The 18,768-nt window shown below is 38.2% G+C and overlaps 2 protein-coding genes across 2 annotated transcripts; one reads left to right on the top strand and one right to left on the bottom strand.

Moving 5' to 3' along the window:
- Window positions 1-170: 170 nt before the first annotated feature.
- On the bottom strand, window positions 171-13,998 carry LOC134663154 (uncharacterized). Its single transcript, XM_063519502.1, has 5 exons — window positions 13,763-13,998; window positions 2,347-2,545; window positions 1,332-1,896; window positions 915-991; window positions 171-409 (listed from the first exon to the last, which is right to left on the bottom strand). Exons 1-5 carry the CDS (start codon window positions 13,768-13,770, stop codon window positions 197-199), a joined length of 1,062 nt encoding a protein of 353 aa, XP_063375572.1. The 5' UTR covers window positions 13,771-13,998; the 3' UTR covers window positions 171-196.
- Window positions 13,999-14,966: 968 nt separating this feature from the next.
- Window positions 14,967-18,365, top strand: LOC134647613 (E3 ubiquitin-protein ligase MSL2). The gene is made up of 4 exons (XM_063501970.1): window positions 14,967-15,873; window positions 16,112-16,321; window positions 16,817-16,985; window positions 18,141-18,365. Exons 1-4 carry the CDS (start codon window positions 15,142-15,144, stop codon window positions 18,329-18,331), a joined length of 1,302 nt encoding a protein of 433 aa, XP_063358040.1. The 5' UTR covers window positions 14,967-15,141; the 3' UTR covers window positions 18,332-18,365.
- The last annotated feature ends 403 nt before the right edge of the window (window positions 18,366-18,768 follow it).

Below are 18,768 nucleotides of genomic sequence, written 5' to 3' on the forward strand. Positions count from 1 at the left end.
GGTCGAATTTCAAAAATCGGCCCCCTGCTCGACGCAACGTCGACGCAACTGCGCAGCGACGTCATTTTCCATAGCGCTGACCGACGCCGACGCCCGAAAAACGCCAGATGTGGGGTGGCCCTTAGCGGGATGGTGCAAGTGGGTGAAGGGGGCCTTAGTTAACTGGCGATTGGCCGGCGAGACTGGACGACATCAACTAGGCGGACGACGCATCATTTAAAAGCAACTCTGACGCGCGCTTGTCGCCTTGTTTGGGCAGGGGCTTCTTCTCGCTGGCCCGCTTGGTCTTGGCCACGTTGTAGCGGTGGAACACGTACAGGAGTAGCATGAAGCCCACAAGGAAGCCTGCGAGGCCGCCGCACACCTTCGCCCACGTGCGTCGGCCTGGCCGGGACTCGGGGACTGGCTCCTGGATATAATGATAAACATATGTTCTAATAGATACTCGTATTCATTGGGTATAGAATGGGACCAAGTAAATCTAGACCTAGAAGTTAAAGAAATGGCTCTGTCACAAAATTCCATTTAATGGAACGCCTGTGTTCCACTGTTGTAGGGATAAGTATAGGAATATAGTAACATAGAAAGTCACCCACGGAAGGTCTGATGTAGAAACATTATTTAAATCGATGACGACGTTTTCCACCTCACAGCAGGGTGTCTAGCCAAGATGCCAATCGTTTGCGCCGTAGCGAACGAAACGGTAATCTCTCTCAGATACTCTTCCATGTTGGCGGTTCTATCGCTACGGCGCAAACGATTGACATCCTGGGCCCTGAGTAGGCCACCTGTGTATTCTGACATATTAAGTTGGTTGTTTTTTGGGATACCTATTCTACAGCGAAATAAAACCTTAGGTAGGTATTATAATTTATTGTAAAACACAAAACAAAAGAAGAAATAAATAAACATACCCTGTAAGCTGCCAGACACAAGTTGTGTGTGTGGTTGAGATCATTCGAAATTGCGCTCTCTGGACACGACGCGAACTCTGTAATTAAAATTCAATGTGTAAATATTATAAACTAAAGTATCTATCTAGGTCCCGGCATAGTTAAACAATTCTTTCTCGATAAGTTGTAAAAATGAGGGCATGTTTGTTCAACTGCACCAAGACACCAGCAACGTAGGTAAGATGAGTTTACAAATTTACGTAAGAGGAGTAGGTATTATTTATTAAGTACTGGCAATAAAGTGTAACTATTACTATTACCTTTGACATACAGTTTGGTTTAACTATGTAAAGGTACCTACTTTATTTTTATTGTAAGTTGGCTAACCGTGATCTAGGTAACTAACTTAATCTATAAATAATTAAACGGCATACCAACCTAAAGACGCCAGCCTCACGTGCGAGTCATCCAATAGTAAGTAGTCTACACGTTTCCGTTTCAGCCACGCGATTGTCGGTTTCAGGTCACACAGCCTTACTCTGTCAACAGACTTCGTCAAATCAACCTTCATCAATTTGCACATGTCCACGAAGTGAGACATTTCCAGGTCTGCGAGAGGGTTGTGTGAAATATTGTAGAAAGTTAGTTGAGGTAGGATACCCCAGTTCCATATTTTTGCTAGCGAACAGCCGGACATGTCTAAATATTGTAAAGGTGCCTTTATTGGCCTAGAGAGAGCATTAAACTGTCCATCCATTTGCATCAACGGATTACCGTTAAGCTGTAATTTTTTTAACGAGGGTAGTTGGAAAATAGAGTTTGGTAGTGTTTGGATTCTGTTGCCTGATAAATCCAGGCTCACTAAGGAAGTTAACGTGGATAGAGCATTTTCTTCGATGCCAAACATGTAGTTATCGGGGAGGTAGAGCAATATTAGGCCTGTGTACACGGCGAATGTCTCTTTTTTTAGTAGCCCTATTCTGTTTCCTCTGAAGTCGATGACCTGCAACAAAAATACGAGTTAAGATCTAAGATGTTGTAAGTAGTTACTCATTAAAAGAACACCTTCACATTCTATTTTAAGTGCGCATTTTAGACGTAGGTAGGTATACGGCATAAAAACTTACGTTCATGAATTTGTACCTACGCGAAAAATGTAAGACACTTAAAGATGTGCAAATTGCTGAAAGTTTCTAAACAATTGAAAAAATCTCGGAAATTTCAGCAAAGTGACAAAGAGGAAACACTTCTGTGTCCACACTGTCCACTTTCTTTTTGGAAATGAAAAATTTCGATTCCTACACAAAAATATGAGAAGTTTCCTAAAATTTTCCAAGTGTATAATTTCGCCATTTTGATGATAATACGTAAGGTTCGGGTCGAGGTACCTAATTAAGATATAACACATTCCATGCCAACTGGCTCTAAGGTGATTAAGAGTAAGACAGCTTACCTCTATGCTTCCTTTAAGGTTGGGAACACTGTCCAGCTCCAAGTTGGCGCAGGAGGCTCCATAGTAGCCGTGTGCGTACTCGTAAGAACACCGCTTCGGCTGCACCAGCCCGTTCAGCTCTTGTATCTCGACGCTGGTGTCCGTTGCTATTGCCTTGAAGTGCAACAAGGCAGCCAGCGTCAGAAAAGTGCAGGTTGTTCTGAAAATAAGTAATATTTATTTCTAAGCGTTTTCTGTTAATTCTCTTCCCCTTTTTCCTTCCAAATTAGTTTAATTATGATGGGTACATAGGTTTAATTGCCATTTTAAGGCATGATTAATGGTTGCCCTATCATTATTCATCTGTAAAAAATACGCATTATATTATTATTGGCTTTGCTGCTATGTTCTAATATATCATCGTTTCCATCATTTAAATGGGATTGTTCATTATAGAGAGGTAATAAGTAGGTAAGGGACTTATATTATATCTGTAAGACGGAGGTCGTAGGGTCGCACTCCACAGTACTCTACCCTCCACAGTAACGCACCCATGCCTACATAGATGTGTTCTTGGCTGGGGTTATCATACGTGACCCTACACAAGTAAATACTCGGTAAGACTTGACTCATTGAACGCATCATTGTCCTTGTTGATAGTTCGCGGGAACATGTGAAAGGTAGTAGGTTACTTTAACAATCTTAACATATTTTGTAGAAACCCTAGCTTTATAATTTAGAATGAATAGACATAATAGAAAATAAGAAATCATTTACGACTATTTTATTTATTTGCTACTTCGTTTGCCTCGAATGATGATGATGATTGATAAAAAACCGGCCAACTGCGAGTCGGACTCGCGCACTAAGGGTTCCGTACCATTACGCAAAAAACGGCAAAATAAATCATGTTTGTTGTATGGGAGCCCCACTTAAATATTTATTTTATTTTGTTTTTAGTATTTGTTGTTATATTTAGCGGCAACAGAAATATACATCACCTGTGAAAATTACAACTGTCTAGCTATCACGGTTCATGAGTGGTGGTACAGCCTGGTGACAACAGACGGACCGCGGAGTCCTACTAATAGGGTCCCGTTTTTACTCTTTGGGTACGGAACCCTAAAAACTACCCTAGGTACCTATGTCCTTCCCCGAGCTTCAAACTATCTCCATCCATACCAAATTTTATCTTAATCGGTTCAGCGGTTTAAGCGTGAAGAGGTAACAGACAGACAGCCACAGTTACTTTCACATTTATAATACTTGTAGAAATTAAGAATTTTTACTACACCTAATAATATTAGGGTACATACGAATAGGTATGCGAGAATAGACTGATCTATTGTTTTCCTAATATGTACAACTTGTACAAGTTAACTATCTAGAACATTATTAACCGTGTTAATTTTACGTTATACACGATGTTCAATATATGTACTAAGTATATAGGTACCTATTTAGTAGGTACTACCTACACGATGTGTAAATGGGGGTCAATAGTTATTTGTACAACAAGAGATCAAAGTTTGATATTTCTTCAAGTGCTTATTTTGAGTCCCGTGCAAGCGAAAGATTCTATACTAGATTCACGAGCGTAGCGAGTGAATCTAATTTAGAATCTTGAGCGTAGTAAGGGACTCAAAAGCGCACGAGATGTAAATAACTTTGATCTCGTGTAGTTCACAAAACTTTTCACCTCAGCAGTGAGAACATATTAGAGAACCCGAAAAATGTATTCCTTCTTCATCAGTTAACTCTATTCACTCATGTTTTCTTAAGATATACCGACAATTAAGTTTTCACCTCAGCAGCTCGAATAAGGGTACTTTGCTACTTAAAAACAGTGAGCAAAATCGCATTTTGCTCACTGAGTGAGACAAAATGAGCAAAATGCGATTTTGCTCACTGTTTTTAAGTAGCAAAGTACCCTTGTTCGAGCTGCTGAGGTGAAAAAATATAAGTAGGATATATGCGATTAGATTTTTCTTTCACAAGAACTGATAAGAGTGATAAGAGATAAAGTAAATCAGTATACATACGTAAATACCCACTTGCTTATTCTATAGTTGTTTATCATTTAAATAAGGTGCATTTCAGACTCGAAGTAGTAAATATTTAAGAAGTCTGAAATATTTGTAGGCATACATGTAGCACGTAGGTACAAATAGGGAGGTACAGCGAATTCACAGGTGAATTTATACTTACATTATTTATTTAATTAGCAAATTTTTACCTACCACTTCTCTACCATTCAGTTTTGCGGTGCAATTCAATATTTTTAGTGACATTGGATAATTGTTTGAATTAACTCTGATGCTATGTATTATAGGTACCCTATCGAATGCAATTTACACTAGGGGTTCTGACATACTGTAGCATTTCGAATACCAAAGTATGAAGGTATGACTGATCATGTCGCTATCTACTTATTATGTTCTTCCTAAATCTAACTAAACTCGAAATCATGATTCACAAAGATAATAATAAAGTACGCATCTGCCTAAATTTTGACAACAGCATTTTTGAACAATGATGACGAATAACAGAGAGACGGAAACAGTTCCCTGAAAAATATCATTCACGGTGCGTATTACTCGCCGCACCTATAATTTTCCGTCACGTTGAGCGGTGACATTGTAAAATAGCTTAGTTATTCTTAATGTTATGTCAGCAGAGATAATGAAAATAATGGTCGCGAAATTAATATCAAATTAGACGGTTTAAGTAATGCAATAATAATGTGGTGTGGGGTAATGAGTGGCATCCTCGTGACCAGTACAAATGTTAAAACGAGCCAGTTCTTCGCTGCGCTGTATGTACCAGTTATTCCAATCTACGGTTACATACGGGTCCTGCAAATCTGAGGGTCTGGTTCACATGGTGTATGCTTCCATGATAGACAAGTGTCCTTATGTGAATACCTGTCCCCGTCGCTTCTCCGCAGTGACACTTGCTTTGTTGTTGTTGACGACAGTTGCATTATGGTTTTACTGCCTAGATTTATATCGAAGTATACCTACACATATGCATGACTCAATGCCGAACACCATAATAATGTGTACTATTTTTTTTTACACAAAATTTCCGGTTGCAACTAGGAAGGCATCATAAAACAACTGGACGACTGAGAAAGTTCGGAACGGGGTATTAGTGGTATTACCTACCAATATATGTAGATGGGGTGTCATTGGTGTAGGAACCTATATTTTGCTGAAATTTACCTATAAATTATTAGTAAAATGATTGTCTACAATGGTATAGGTAGTTAGGCGGTATTTAATGCTTATGTACTGTATGAAATGCTACAAAATGAATTTCCCCAAAGAATTAGATTCATTCGATAGGTAGATCTATGTATTCTTCGCCTACGACTAAGCTCCAATTGTAGAGCCGTAACATGACTGATAGGACATGTTAAATTAAGTTATGTATTAGGTACTTCTCCGAAGTAGATAGGGTAGCGGTAGGTAGGCATACACCAAAGGCGATCACGACATTTTAGGTACGCTTTCTGAGAAAATTAAATTGATAATTCAAGAAAATTTGTAATTAAATTTCCTATCCGGATTAAATTAAGTATTTTAGTTTGTATTACATACAACTATGTTTTAAGTAATAGTAAATATTGATCAATAATTATCGTTTGCGATAAACTGAAATTGCCTTATTTAGATCAATCACTTGCCCATGACCTACTATTGCAGCGATGTGTTAAACTTATTAAGTACTTTTCAAAAGATGGCACTTCATTTCGTCAGTGTGTTTAGATTGATAAGGATTGTTTAAACTGTTTAAAGTGATAAAGTTTGGACTTGGCGGTTTCGGCAGCAGGACGATTCATGATGTGCTTATTTAGGTACACCATGTTTTATACACTGAAGACACTGAATTCTCTCTAATCTTATCTAGATTTTTAACATTACAGAAGGTCATTTTATCAAATTCGAATAGTGTTAATGACATCGAATTTAAACTGTTGTGAGACATACTAACATTGATAATGACAAAGTGTTAATAACAGCTCAAGATATGTCAATAATATGACGGCCCTTATAGAAAATAGGCAGTGTGATTTACCTACGTAAATCGTAAATCACTGGTTAGATGTGAAGTTAACTAACATATGTAAGTACCTAACCCGGTTAATGATCAAGAGATTTCCGAATGAGGTAGGTATATTTATGTAGGTAGGTATGTCTTGTTTCTTTGGAACTTTTTATAGCCGATTTGACGGACCTTAAAGTAATAATTATGTCTAAGTATGCAAGGCTCGGAACAAATCTCGAAAAAACGTCCGTCACTTTGAAAACATATCTAACCATAATTTAGGACCCATTTATGAGTCGAAAATGTTCCTTTACAAGTTTACATTTACAGTCTAGGCATTTTTAATTTTTAGTTTTAGTTGTTTTAATTCTAGTTAGTTTTCGTTTTATACCACTTATTATATAATAATAGTAGTTTATGCAACAGTGATATAATAAGGGTTCTTAAAATTCAAGGGTCGAAGTTACAAAACGAGACGTAGTCGAGTTTTGTAAATAATATCTTTTTTAAAAAAAGGGAACCGCCTTCAAAAAACCAACCCACTGAAAAGTACAAAATAATTTTTATATGGCACCCCTTTTCGTGTCCAGTCCCTATCCCGTCGTAAAGCAAATTTTTGCCAAAAAGTAATTAATACCTAATAATAAGAAAATTAATAATCATCCGGGTAATTAATTAGTTTTTGAAGTCGGTGCCAAACCAAAATTTTTGAGAACCGATATTTTAGACAACAAAGAACGCTGCACTTACTTGCATTATAAAGACATACTTAGTTTACTCATTAATTTAGTTCTTGTAGGTACTACGTACTCGTATTTTTTTTCTGATTGGTAGTAAATACTGTTTTTGTTGGTTTGGCACCGCCTTCAAAAACTAAGTAATTACCCGAATGGTTATTAATTTTCTTATTATTAGGTATTAATTACTTTTTGGCAAAAATTTGCTTTACGACGGGATAGGGACTGGACACGAAAAGGGGTGCCATATAAAAATTATTTTGTACTTTTCAGTGGGTTGGTTTTTTGAAGGCGGTTCCCTTTTTTTAAAAAAGATATTATATTAAGTTATTTTATTTTGGTTTTATTTTTGTTTATCTTTAATTTCTCAATTATTTTTTATTTATTTTATTTTATTTTATACTTTTTAGTGATAGGTAGGTACGTCATTTATTTTAGGTTTTAGGCTAAAATACTAGTTTGTTAGGCTCTCCATTTAGTTTTGGGTTAGTAACTACCTACCAATGTTGGTGATGGCCTAACTCGATGATAATCGCGACACAACATAATATGACGTTTTGGTGCTAAACGATTTGTAAGTATATTGCTCCCACTCCCACTCCCATTCCCGGTCCCAGTCCGAGTCCGAGTCCGACTCCCACTCCCACTATTTTATCTAAATCGGATTCAGCAACATAAATTATAGCATGGCCACCTACCGGGTCCAATTGGTTTTTCAAACCATCCATGTACCTACTGTACACTAAAACCTTCTCCAGAATGTAACAAACACTTTTCTGAAAACCGAATCAAAATCGGTTCAGCCAAACGCGAGATAATCACGAACAAACATACACACATACATACGGGTCAAACTGAGAACGTCCTTTTTTTAAAGGCAGTTAGAAAAAAGTTCATCGACCCACCTAGTGGAACTCTGCAACATAGGCACACGACGACAAGTCGGTTAACCAAAACAAAGTATGCCGATGTTGCACCAAACCTGAGTTCCACTAGGTACAGCAAGGGTTCAGCATCAGCTCTATCTTGGGTACTGCTCTCCCAAGTGCTCATCAAGATGTGACGGATGACCAAAAGAGCGTTGGCCTATGTTGCACCAAACCTGAGTTCCACTAGGTACAGCAAGGGTTCAGCATCAGCTCTATCTTGGGTACTGCTCTCCCAAGTGCTCATCAAGATGTGACGGATGACCAAAATAGCGTTGGCCTACGTTGCACCAAACCTGAGTTCCACTAGGTACAGCAAGGGTTCAGCATCAGCTCTATCTTGGGTACTGCTCTCCCAAGTGCTGATCATGATGTGATGGATGACCAAAATAGCGTGGGCCTATGTTGCACCAAACCTGAGTTCCACTAGGTACATCCCGAGTTCCACTAGGTACATCCAGGGTTCAGCATCAGCTCTATCTTGGTTACTGCTCTCCCAAGTGCTCATCAAGGCGTGTCGGATGACCAAAACAGCGTGAGCCTATGTTGCACCAAACCTGAGTTCCACTAGGTACAACCAGGGTTCAGCATCAGCTCAGATCTATGTATACTAAAACCTTCTCCAGAATGTAAGAAACAGTTTTCTGAAAACCGCATCAAAATCGGTTCAGCCAAACGCGAGATAATCGCGAACAAATATACATACATACATACATACATACATACATACATACATACGGGTCAAACTGAGAACCTCCTTTTTTTTTGAAGGCGGTTAAAAAAAGACCCGAGAATTTTAAGAACCAATTATGAGCTGTTGCATACATTACTTTTTCTATGACAGCTGCAGCAAAAAAAAAAAAAAAAGAGTTATTATTAAAAAAAAAGAGTTATTATTTAAAAAAAATTGAGTTATTATTTAAAAAAAAAAAGAGTTATTGTAAATGAAAACATACCTCTTTCAATCAAGATGATCGGAACTTGTAGGTATCTTTAAAAAAAATAAAGCAGTTGTATTATACTCATAAGATGACTGCTAGCAGTCATCTTATGAGCCTATAGACAAATCATTCAAATGACATTGCTTTAGATATCACTGTCAGTCATTTAATTGACACATTTAAGTGCTGGAGTAGAAAAATGAGTTTTATTTACAGTCTACGGACGTCATTGGGGCATATTAATAAATTAATCGTTGACATATGTCTCTGTTGTACGCACAGACCAACCCCTTTTCTGTGGTTGTACGGAACAGGGTTTTATTTTCAGATTGACGGGCATCTTTCCGAGCCTTGCATTATTTATGCAATCAGTCGGGTTTTCTCAAACTCAACTTCCTTTTACAGACAAGCTTGATCTAGGATACCTACTTAAAGAGTAATCATTAATTAGTAGGTACCTAGGTGTTGTATTGATTAGTTATCTAACTCATTTTTGTGTTTTCTCATATCTTAGCCTTCAATTGCCAAACCGATTGTTAAACTAAAACCCACTAGTTCTTATCAAAGTTATCGTAGTTTAATCTTCAAAATAATCGCAATATTCAAGGATCTTCAAATTGAACTCTGAGTAAGCCCTTGCCGAGTATTACTAAGACTTCCAGGGATTGTCTCAGTTGTCGGTTAATTGTTAAGGTCAATTTAATCCAGTTTAATTGGTGGCTCTTGACCAATTACTTCTAGGATAATTTTGCGACAGATGTACTTGGAACTATCAGAACAATAATGTTTAATCTGAGTATGTTTCTTTGTCTTATCAAGTACCCATTTGATAATAGGGACACAGTATTATGAAAGTAGGTACTTGTCTTGTATTCTCCGTCTAAGTCTAAGATATGAAATTCTATTTTGTACTTTCTTCCATCTTTCTTTCATATTTTTTTTTCCTTGGTTAGTTCTATTTCTATACATATATCAAACCATTTCTTATTTCAAGTGCCTAATTAAACAGTAAAATCTGTTGAAAATCCAGGTATAACTGTGCTGTAGCTAATGAATGTTGGGAATGTTAGACGCCATGGACTATACTGCCAGTCGAGTGCGGGCCGAAATTTTAGGCACTCGGCGCTTAATGATCTGAGCGCCTACCGCGAACCACGTTCGACGTGTTGCCTCTCTGTCGCACTTGTAAATTCGTACGTAAGTGTGACAGGGAGGTAACACGTCGAACGTGGTTCGCGGTAGGCACGCTGATCCGCAGAGCTCTCGGCACAGTGAACATACCGGCAACCCTCGAACCAGTTGGCTTGTCAGCGGCAGATGGGAAGCGACCCGATGGATTGTGCCTTGGTTTTTGGGGCGACCCTTGGCGTGGGATGTGACCTGCGTGGACACCTTGGCCCCATCCCATGTCCAGTGCTCGGCTCGGAAACCGGGGACGGTAGCAGAAGACGCCCAACTTAACAACCGCCGCAAATATGCATTTTAAAAGACAAATACATATTTGGGGCGCTTGCAGTCGAAACTTTTGGACCATGGTCATCAGACACCAGACAAGCTGTGAAAGAAATTTCAAATAAACTTGTCTGGGTGTCTGGCGACTTTCGGGCGGGCGAATATTTCGCTCAGCGGCTGTCTGGCAATACAGCGGAGAAACGCAGCAAGCGTCCTGGGGACGATGCCCCAGGCAACTTTAGGTTTTATTTTGTAATTTATCTTAGAATTAGACTAGAAACATATTGGGCATTATTTGGGCACAATACCAGCTACTTGTTATGGCCAATTTTTGTTTGTGACCCTTATTGCCTAATCCTTTTTTCTATAAGTTTGATGTGAAATAATTTTATGTTTTATATTAATTTATTAAATATACATAGTAAACAAAATATTCTCGATCTAAAACTCACAAAACCCAATAGAAAAACCTATACAAAATAGAAATTGATCGAAAATGACGCACACCCTGTGGTATTCTGGAATAAAGTTACTGAACCAATCAAACGGAAGCTGCGCATTGTCAGATCCACTCCTGCGCTGCTATTTAGAGCGCTTACTGAGCATATTGCCTCAGTGGAACCAGTCTAAACTGATCTCTGATTACGAATAGTTGTCAAAGATCTCGGAGTCAAGTTAAGGCGAACACAGGATGATAAAATGCTGAGTGAATACATAAGCTGTGCATCATGCGTGGCGGTCCCAATTGTCTGATTGATCTTTATGATGCGCCCGCGCCCAGCGCGATGGGACTAATCGAAATACGATCGATCTATCCTTTAGAATCTTTAGATATGTGTAGTTCCATGTAAGAAGGGACCTTAGTGCACTTGGTGCTTACACCAATATTAACCATATCACAAATACAATAAAGAGACGCTTCGTGGCGTAAACGCTGATTGCGTCCCTTATTATAAGGAGTGTTCTTAAGAATAATTTATCGAGAAACGAGCCGCAATATGATTTCTATTTTTTATCCTTCGGGATGGGGCCGGGTATACTTTCTTTGTGTCCAGTTTTTCAATTGTTGATGCTAATTACAAGTTAGGTATAACTTGTTGATAGGTATGTACCTTTACAGTTAGTTTTAATATGAAAAAAGTGAAAAATATATTAAGAATTGTTATTATCTAGATCATAGATGTAATTCATACATTTTTACCTAATTTATCTAAGAATACGCTGATAAGATTATTTGATTCATATTTTCTTTGCATGAATCAATGCCATGAAAGTGTGATATCTATGTATTCCTAAGGAAATAAACAACATGTTATAAAGTTTTTAACTACTAGGTATGCTGAATTTTTGTACCTACAGTTTCCATTCTGATAATTAACCAACTTCAAAAAAGGCCCGTTATGAACTACCCATTCGATCCAATAATAATGATATTTTTACCTAAATTGTTAATTGAAAGTACCTACCCTCAAGAAATACTACAAAGGGGCTACCGCGAAAACTGATTTTCGCAAATTGCGGGGATCTTTCTCTTTTACTCCAATGAAGGCGTGATTAGAGAGACAGAGACAGATGCCCGCAATTCGCGATTTTCGCGGTTATAGCCCTGAAGTTTATACTTATTCTTAGCGGTATTTTTAAATGCACATTTGTATTTTTAGTTTCCTCGTATTCGAAATGAAAAGTGAAGTGTTTAACTCAAGTGAAAGGCACCATTTAATTCTCTGACTATTGGCGCTCGAACTGCGTTCCCGGCGCAGAAGATCCCAGGTTCGAATCCCGGTAAGGGTATTTTATGTATTTAAGTATTTATGTATTATGTATATCTATATCAATAACAGATTTTTTTAAGTTTGAAGCGCTGGTGGCCTAGCGGTAAGAGCGTGCGACTTGCAATCCGGAGGTCGCGGGTTCGAACCCCGGCTCGTACCAATGAGTTTTTCGGAACTTAGTACGAAATATCGTTTAATATTTACCAGTCGCTTTTCGGTGAAGGAAAACATCGTGAGGAAACCGGACTAATCCCAATACGGGCCTAGTTTACCCTCTGGGTTGGAAGGTTCAGATGGCAGTCGCTTTCGTAAAAACTAGTGCCCACGCCAATTACTCGGATTAGTTGCCAAGCGGACCCCAGGCTCCCACGAGGATGAACAGATTTTTTAAGTTTGAATGTGCAGGTTTGAATGTTGCTTCTCAGGGACCTACTAATAGTTTGGCCAGGGACTGTCTCATTTAACCATAGACAGAGGGAATCATACTGTCTTACGCTAGTACTAGCACCCAAAAGAAAGGGATGAGTATAGTTTTTTGTTCTTATTTACGGACAAGTATTTAATGAAGAATCCGTAACTTATCGAGGGTCCTATCGGCTATAACTACAGTTATAATTTAAATTTGTTTAAATAGGTAGGTATAATAGATTCTTAGTACGTCACTACATTAACAGCCATTTTAATAATTGCTTCTTTCTTAATTGCATCATTAAGAAACGATGAGGTGCCTCTATGCCTAAATATTTTAAGTTAAAATAATAATAAACTGATGTCAGCAATTTAATTCCTTTAATCATCCTTTAATTTTATTATGTAGAGTACAAAGTCGACGTCAAAGCTATGTTAACACTTTTGCCCCTTACTTATTTGTATTAAGGCGAAAAATGTAAAACTTATCTTTGACGTCAACTGTACAATAAATGGAAAAAATAGGTTGCTAATTTTGTCGCTCCTCATATCCGTAAGTTAGTAGCACTAGAGTGTAGACTGTAGAGCCACGAAAACGGGTAATTTAGTTGCTCGTGAGTGTAGTGGATTAATAATTCGCGTTCGCCGCATCGAAAAAGTTGGTAGATGATGTCCTGTAACGCGTTTAGGTACAATAACATTCTACGAGCCATAACTTAATAGTTCATCGGTAACAAACCTTCTTGTAGATCTACTACTGCTACTCTGAGCACAAGTTAAACCGCGGTTGTTTAAAAAAATGTCTAAATCCGCTCCTTAATTTACGCTAATTTTAAATGAATTAAATAGAACAGCTGTTACCTATGTACCTATTTACTGAAATAGTTACCTAGCTGTAGGTATATATCTTGAGATATAGGTGATTAGTAAGGTACCTTAGTGATATCATGTGTAAAATAATGTCCGTTTTCAAGTTCACACCATTAATTCCTCTCGTATGTAGACAATTTCCACTCTACGTCTGGAAGAAGTTGGCGAAATTAAGAACTTCTCAACCAACTGTGGTATTGCACAATAGTTACCTACACATGAATCCTGTTTAACAAAACATAATCCCGGCCAATCGCTGATCTGAATAATATACAAATTACCTGTACATTATGAACTCCACACTCTTTCGAAACTTCACAAACTCCAAAGCACTGTTTAACGGCACAGAAATATCACATTGAGCACAACACTGGAAGGCACGCTCGCAGCCCCGAACGCAATCAGCTCAGGCGGAGGGACTCGCTCAATTGATTCAATTAGTCCATGCTCTTGGAGTTTACCAAGGCGCGGAGGTGTACAATACTCGGCAGAGCGACTGATACTGCTGCCGTATCTTTTATCAGACCCGCTAACGCGCGACGAAACTCGTGAGACAATAAACACTATAAGTATTCACTCATTTGGGCCAGATACCGAATAGGTAGACAGTCATATCTAAATGCCCCGATTGGTTAAACAATTGTGTTTATTAGAGTTCTTGCGCTCGATAAGTAATGACATCTTTGTTCTGATTTGGTGTCAACAGTGTGATAAGAAACGTATTTTATGAGAATTGTTCATGTCGTTAATGAGCATATAGGTATAATTAAGTAATCTATCTGTACAACAAACCGCTAATAGGTTTCTTTCTTAGGAAAACTGAGTAGGTAGGTTACCTATGAAATACAATTAGAAACGCAAATCAAAATTACAGTTCTTATACTTAATGTAGGTAGGTAGGTATCCAGTTTTCTGACCTGTGACTAAAATGTTCTTGATTGTATTTTAAGATTACAAATGTTAGGTACCTACCTAAGTAGTAAGCAAGTACTTACTTAACTAAGTGACTAACCCAGGACTAACCATTATCAAAGAGTGCAAATTCTCTTTGCCATTATGCCGACGTTGCAGTTGGCGTGCAGTCGACGTGCAGTTCCCATTAGGCACAAATTGCACTCGGGTTGTAGTCCGTCTGTATAGGCCCTAATTAAGTAAATTTCAGCTTAAACATACCTTCTTTTAGTGATATTCAAATTGTAAACAAGGTAGGTGAAAGGGTTGTCCTCCCATATAAAATTTAAATTTCGCGCTTTTTTCTACTGACAAAGTGGGTTTGCCAAATATTGAGAAAGGTCAATAATAAACACTATTCGGTATAATTTATAAAACGTTGATAAAGTAAACTTAACGTTATGACTGTTTATGTTATTTTCTTAAGTATGAAACGTATGAAATGTACTTTTAAAACTCAATTGATTATATGTGTAAAAATACTAAATGTTTTATGTATGATTTTAAACATTTTTCGTTCGTGAGTTTTTATTTTTAGCGTCATTCTATTTAACTCAAATAGCTTGCTATTTGACAAATGTCATCCAGCTGTCAAATTAGACACCACAGAAGCGCATCGCTCGGCACTGTACAACCTGTGTTAGAGTTTTCGTTGTAAACAATCAATTTTCTTTATTTGTTTTTGCTTATTACCGCAAAAATACAATAAATGAAGATGAATGCTACCAGTCTATACGTTTCTACGTGCCGTCTCATAATACTAGCCGACGCGGCGGATAAGTCTTCGTGGACGGATTTGTTTCGTTTAGTTCCATACTTGCGGCAATCTTTGTCCTGTACAGTTTGCGGTAATTTGCTTAAAGAACCTTACACGCCGACCAGTTCGGGGTGTCAGCATCACGTGTGTAAAAAGTGTAAAGGCGGGAGAAAGAAATTAAAACCGTCTTGTAGTTGGTGTAAGGATTACGATAATTATGCAGAAAATTTGCAGTTACGGATTCTGCTACAGTGTTACAAGAAGTTGTGTGAATATTTTATGGGTACGGACGTTTACAAGAGTCTGTTGGAGGAGGACGAGGTGGCGGCAGGCGTGAACGGGGGCACAGTAGCGAGTTCGGGGCTTATCGACTTGATACAAGAGGGCGCGGGTTTTGCCGACGACTACAAGAGCACGGCGGGCCTGTCCAAGTCCGCCTACAGCATCCTTCCCTGTGTCTACACAAACTCTGCTTCCACACAAACACAGGCAGCCTCCACATCTAGTAATACAGAAACAAGATCCTCCAGTAAGGACTCCCCAAATTCCAGAGCAATGTCCAATGGGTCTCCTCTTTACTCTGTGATGTATGCTGGCTCTGGCAATAAAATTACTATTAAGAGAAAAGCGGTTGATGAAACAGATTCATCTTCCCCAAGTGAACCAGCCCCTAGGGAAAGTAAGGTGAATAAACAAAAATTTTAGAACAATTGAACAAATTTTATTTGGTTGTCATAGTTGTTGGTATATATAAATGTCTAGTTATTGGATGTCTATCCTTATAATTTTATCTTTTATGCTTTGATCTTGCTTTTATTGTAATCTTTATTTACAATAAAATTACTGTATTTTATTTTGTCATGATGTTTTGAAGTTTTATTTTCGCAGAGTTATTGTAATTGTTAGTGTTTTATCATTGCAGTCAAATCAATTAGGGTTTAAGAAGCCATCAAACCGCACCCGCAGCTCGGCGAGTAGCAAACGGAAAGGTTGCAGATGTGGCAACGCAACGGCTACGCCTGGCAAACTAACATGCTGCGGGCAGAGGTGTCCGTGCTATGTGGAGAGCAAGCCATGCACCGAGTGCAAGTGTAAAGGTTGCCGGAACCCGCATAGGCCAGATGGGATGAAGGTAATCATTTGCTAATATTAATTTTGGTTTTAATGTTTGGAACTTTGATTTCTGCTGTGTGACTTGTTTGAGGAACCTTGATCTAATCTAATGATGATCTAATGATAAGATAAGTCTTGAAGTCTCTATATTAGGGTTGTGTTTTTATGGAATAATTAAAATGCTTGTTTAGTTGAATCATAAATAAGCCTTTACTAATCAGGACAAAACTACTTACTAATAAGGAAACTGGCAAGTTATTCTGTAAACTGTAACTAGATAACTTCTATGAACCGATATTAAACTTTCATGAGACATATTTTAAACTGTTTAGACGACAACGGTTTCACTCACTTACATGTTTCGGGCCCTTCTTGGCACGAATTGCAGCCGCCGCGAGCACTCGAGCCTGAGGAAGGACCCCTGAAGGGCCCGAAATATGTCATCAATAGCGACTAAAAATTCAAGTGAGTAAAACCGTTGTTGTCTAAACAGTTTAACTTGTATGAATTTCAGGTGAGACCACACATACCTCAGTTAGACACGCTGCAGTTGAACATGAACTCGGACAGCTCCCCGTCCTGCTCCGGCTCCATGGACAGCCTGGACCCCGACACCCTCACGATGGAAGCCATGGAGGAGAGCCTCAGTTTCAATACGGACCTCAAACCATCTAATATTAAGGGTATGTTACAAATAAAAATTAATATGCTACGAATTGCACATACAATTTGAAATTTAATTAAAAAAGAAGACCAGCCTTTCTTTATAAAATGTGAAAACAACTTGCTACTTTTAATAAATATACGGAATGTACCTTACTTACTTACTGCCGTGGCGCAACAACCCGAAGTAGATCTTGGCCTCCGACACCAAAGACCACCACACTACTCTGTCCAAAGCCGTTTCTAGCCTATAGATATTAATGTATGTATGTATGTATGTCACTTTATTGCACATAAACAGGTTTACATAAAACGGACAAAAACAAAACAAAAATAAGAATGTTATGTACAAAGGCGAACTTATCCCTAAAAGGGATCTCTTCCAGCTAACCTTTGAGAAAATGCGAAAGGATCAAACACTAACAGGTGAAAGACAATTTAATATGGACAAATAGCAATATAAGAATTTTGGATACACATAAAGGAAGGCGAGAGCAATAAATAAAGAGAAAACCAGTACTACCTACTCATAAATACGCATAAACTATAAACATACTTATACATATATAAACCTATATACACATATACATATACGTATACATAAACATACCGCTGTTTACTAACTACATAAACATATAATCTATATATAAATAATATATATATATATATATACAAAGTATTCAGTTCTAACTACATCAGGAGTAATTAGAACATTAAGGATATTAATCTTCATTTAGCTCATTTACAAAATTAACCATGTCATAATTTCATGTATGCTGTGAAACATCAGAATCCTACATGGCTTATTCTAAAAATATCAGTGTTATATACCCCGAAGGTTATGTTAGGAAGGTTAAATAAACCTTCCCTTTTTGGCGCGTATCATTATTTACACCACATTATGTTACCTCCTCAAAAGCTAAGATTACAATTACTGATGTGCCTAAGGAAACTTTCCAAAATTGCGAAATGTTTCGGAAATTTAACGTAGGAAAAATTCGGAAAATTTCTTACATTTTTGTATGAGAATTGAAACTTTCCCATTTTAAATTTAAATTTCCCATTTTCCTAGTGAAAGTTTCATGAAATTTCCAAGAATTTACATAATTTTATGGAATTTTTCCGCAACTTGCACATCTGTAATTACAATACAACTTCACCGTTCATTATTCCAGTATACACAAGTCAATTGCAAGAAGTGTCAGCCTCGTTACCGGCGACGATAATGATGGACGAGGAGCTGCCCGCGTCGGACGGCGATGAGGCGAGTTCGCCGGCCGAGTACGCGGTCTCGCCCGACAGCCACGAGTCGCCGCGCTCCGAGCCCGCGCTCGACGCCAACAGCGACGTCGAGGTCGACGTATGACATCCGCTGTCCGCCGAGTGCGATTAGGAGTGGCCCTCCCTTGTACAGGGTGGCCAACTTAGAGGTATACAACTTTTTTTTGCCGCCATTTTATTTTGGCGGTAAATATGACAGTTATTGCATGAAAATTAGTTTGTGTAGATACGGCAAATTTATAATGGAGCGTTTTACGACGGAACAACGTGTTTTAATCATTAAAAACAATAGAAACATTAAAAATAACGTTTCCCGGTCGATTAATTTCGAGAAACGGTGACATTGACTGGCCCCCAAGATCGCCTGATTTAACAGCTCCTGACTTTTTTCTGTGGGGCTATCTAAAGGGACGTGTCTATGCTAATAGGCCAACGAACCTTCAGCAATTAAAACAAAATATTCGAAACACTGTCGCTGAGATAACGCCAGAAATGTGTGAAAAATGAAAAGGGTTCGCATCT

The sequence above is a fragment of the Cydia amplana genome, chromosome 4, assembly GCF_948474715.1.
Source record: "Cydia amplana chromosome 4, ilCydAmpl1.1, whole genome shotgun sequence".
Classification (NCBI taxonomy): domain Eukaryota; kingdom Metazoa; phylum Arthropoda; class Insecta; order Lepidoptera; family Tortricidae; genus Cydia; species Cydia amplana.

What these genes read in the sequence shown, in the direction of transcription:
- LOC134663154 (XM_063519502.1), bottom strand. An exon ending in CGTGAGGCTGGCGTCTTTAG is followed by an intron (nt 992 to 1,331) that starts GTTGGTATGCCG and finishes TTTTAATTACAG; the next exon opens with AGTTCGCGTCGTGTCCAGAG. An exon ending in TGTGTCTGGCAGCTTACAGG is followed by an intron (nt 410 to 914) that starts GTATGTTTATTT and finishes CATTATATCCAG; the next exon opens with GAGCCAGTCCCCGAGTCCCG.
- LOC134647613 (XM_063501970.1), top strand. Translation starts at nt 15,142, where the DNA reads ATGAAGATGAATGCTACCAGTCTATACGTTTCTACGTGCCGTCTCATA. An exon ending in CAGCCCCTAGGGAAAGTAAG is followed by an intron (nt 15,874 to 16,111) that starts GTGAATAAACAA and finishes TTATCATTGCAG; the next exon opens with TCAAATCAATTAGGGTTTAA. An exon ending in CAAACCATCTAATATTAAGG is followed by an intron (nt 16,986 to 18,140) that starts GTATGTTACAAA and finishes TCATTATTCCAG; the next exon opens with TATACACAAGTCAATTGCAA.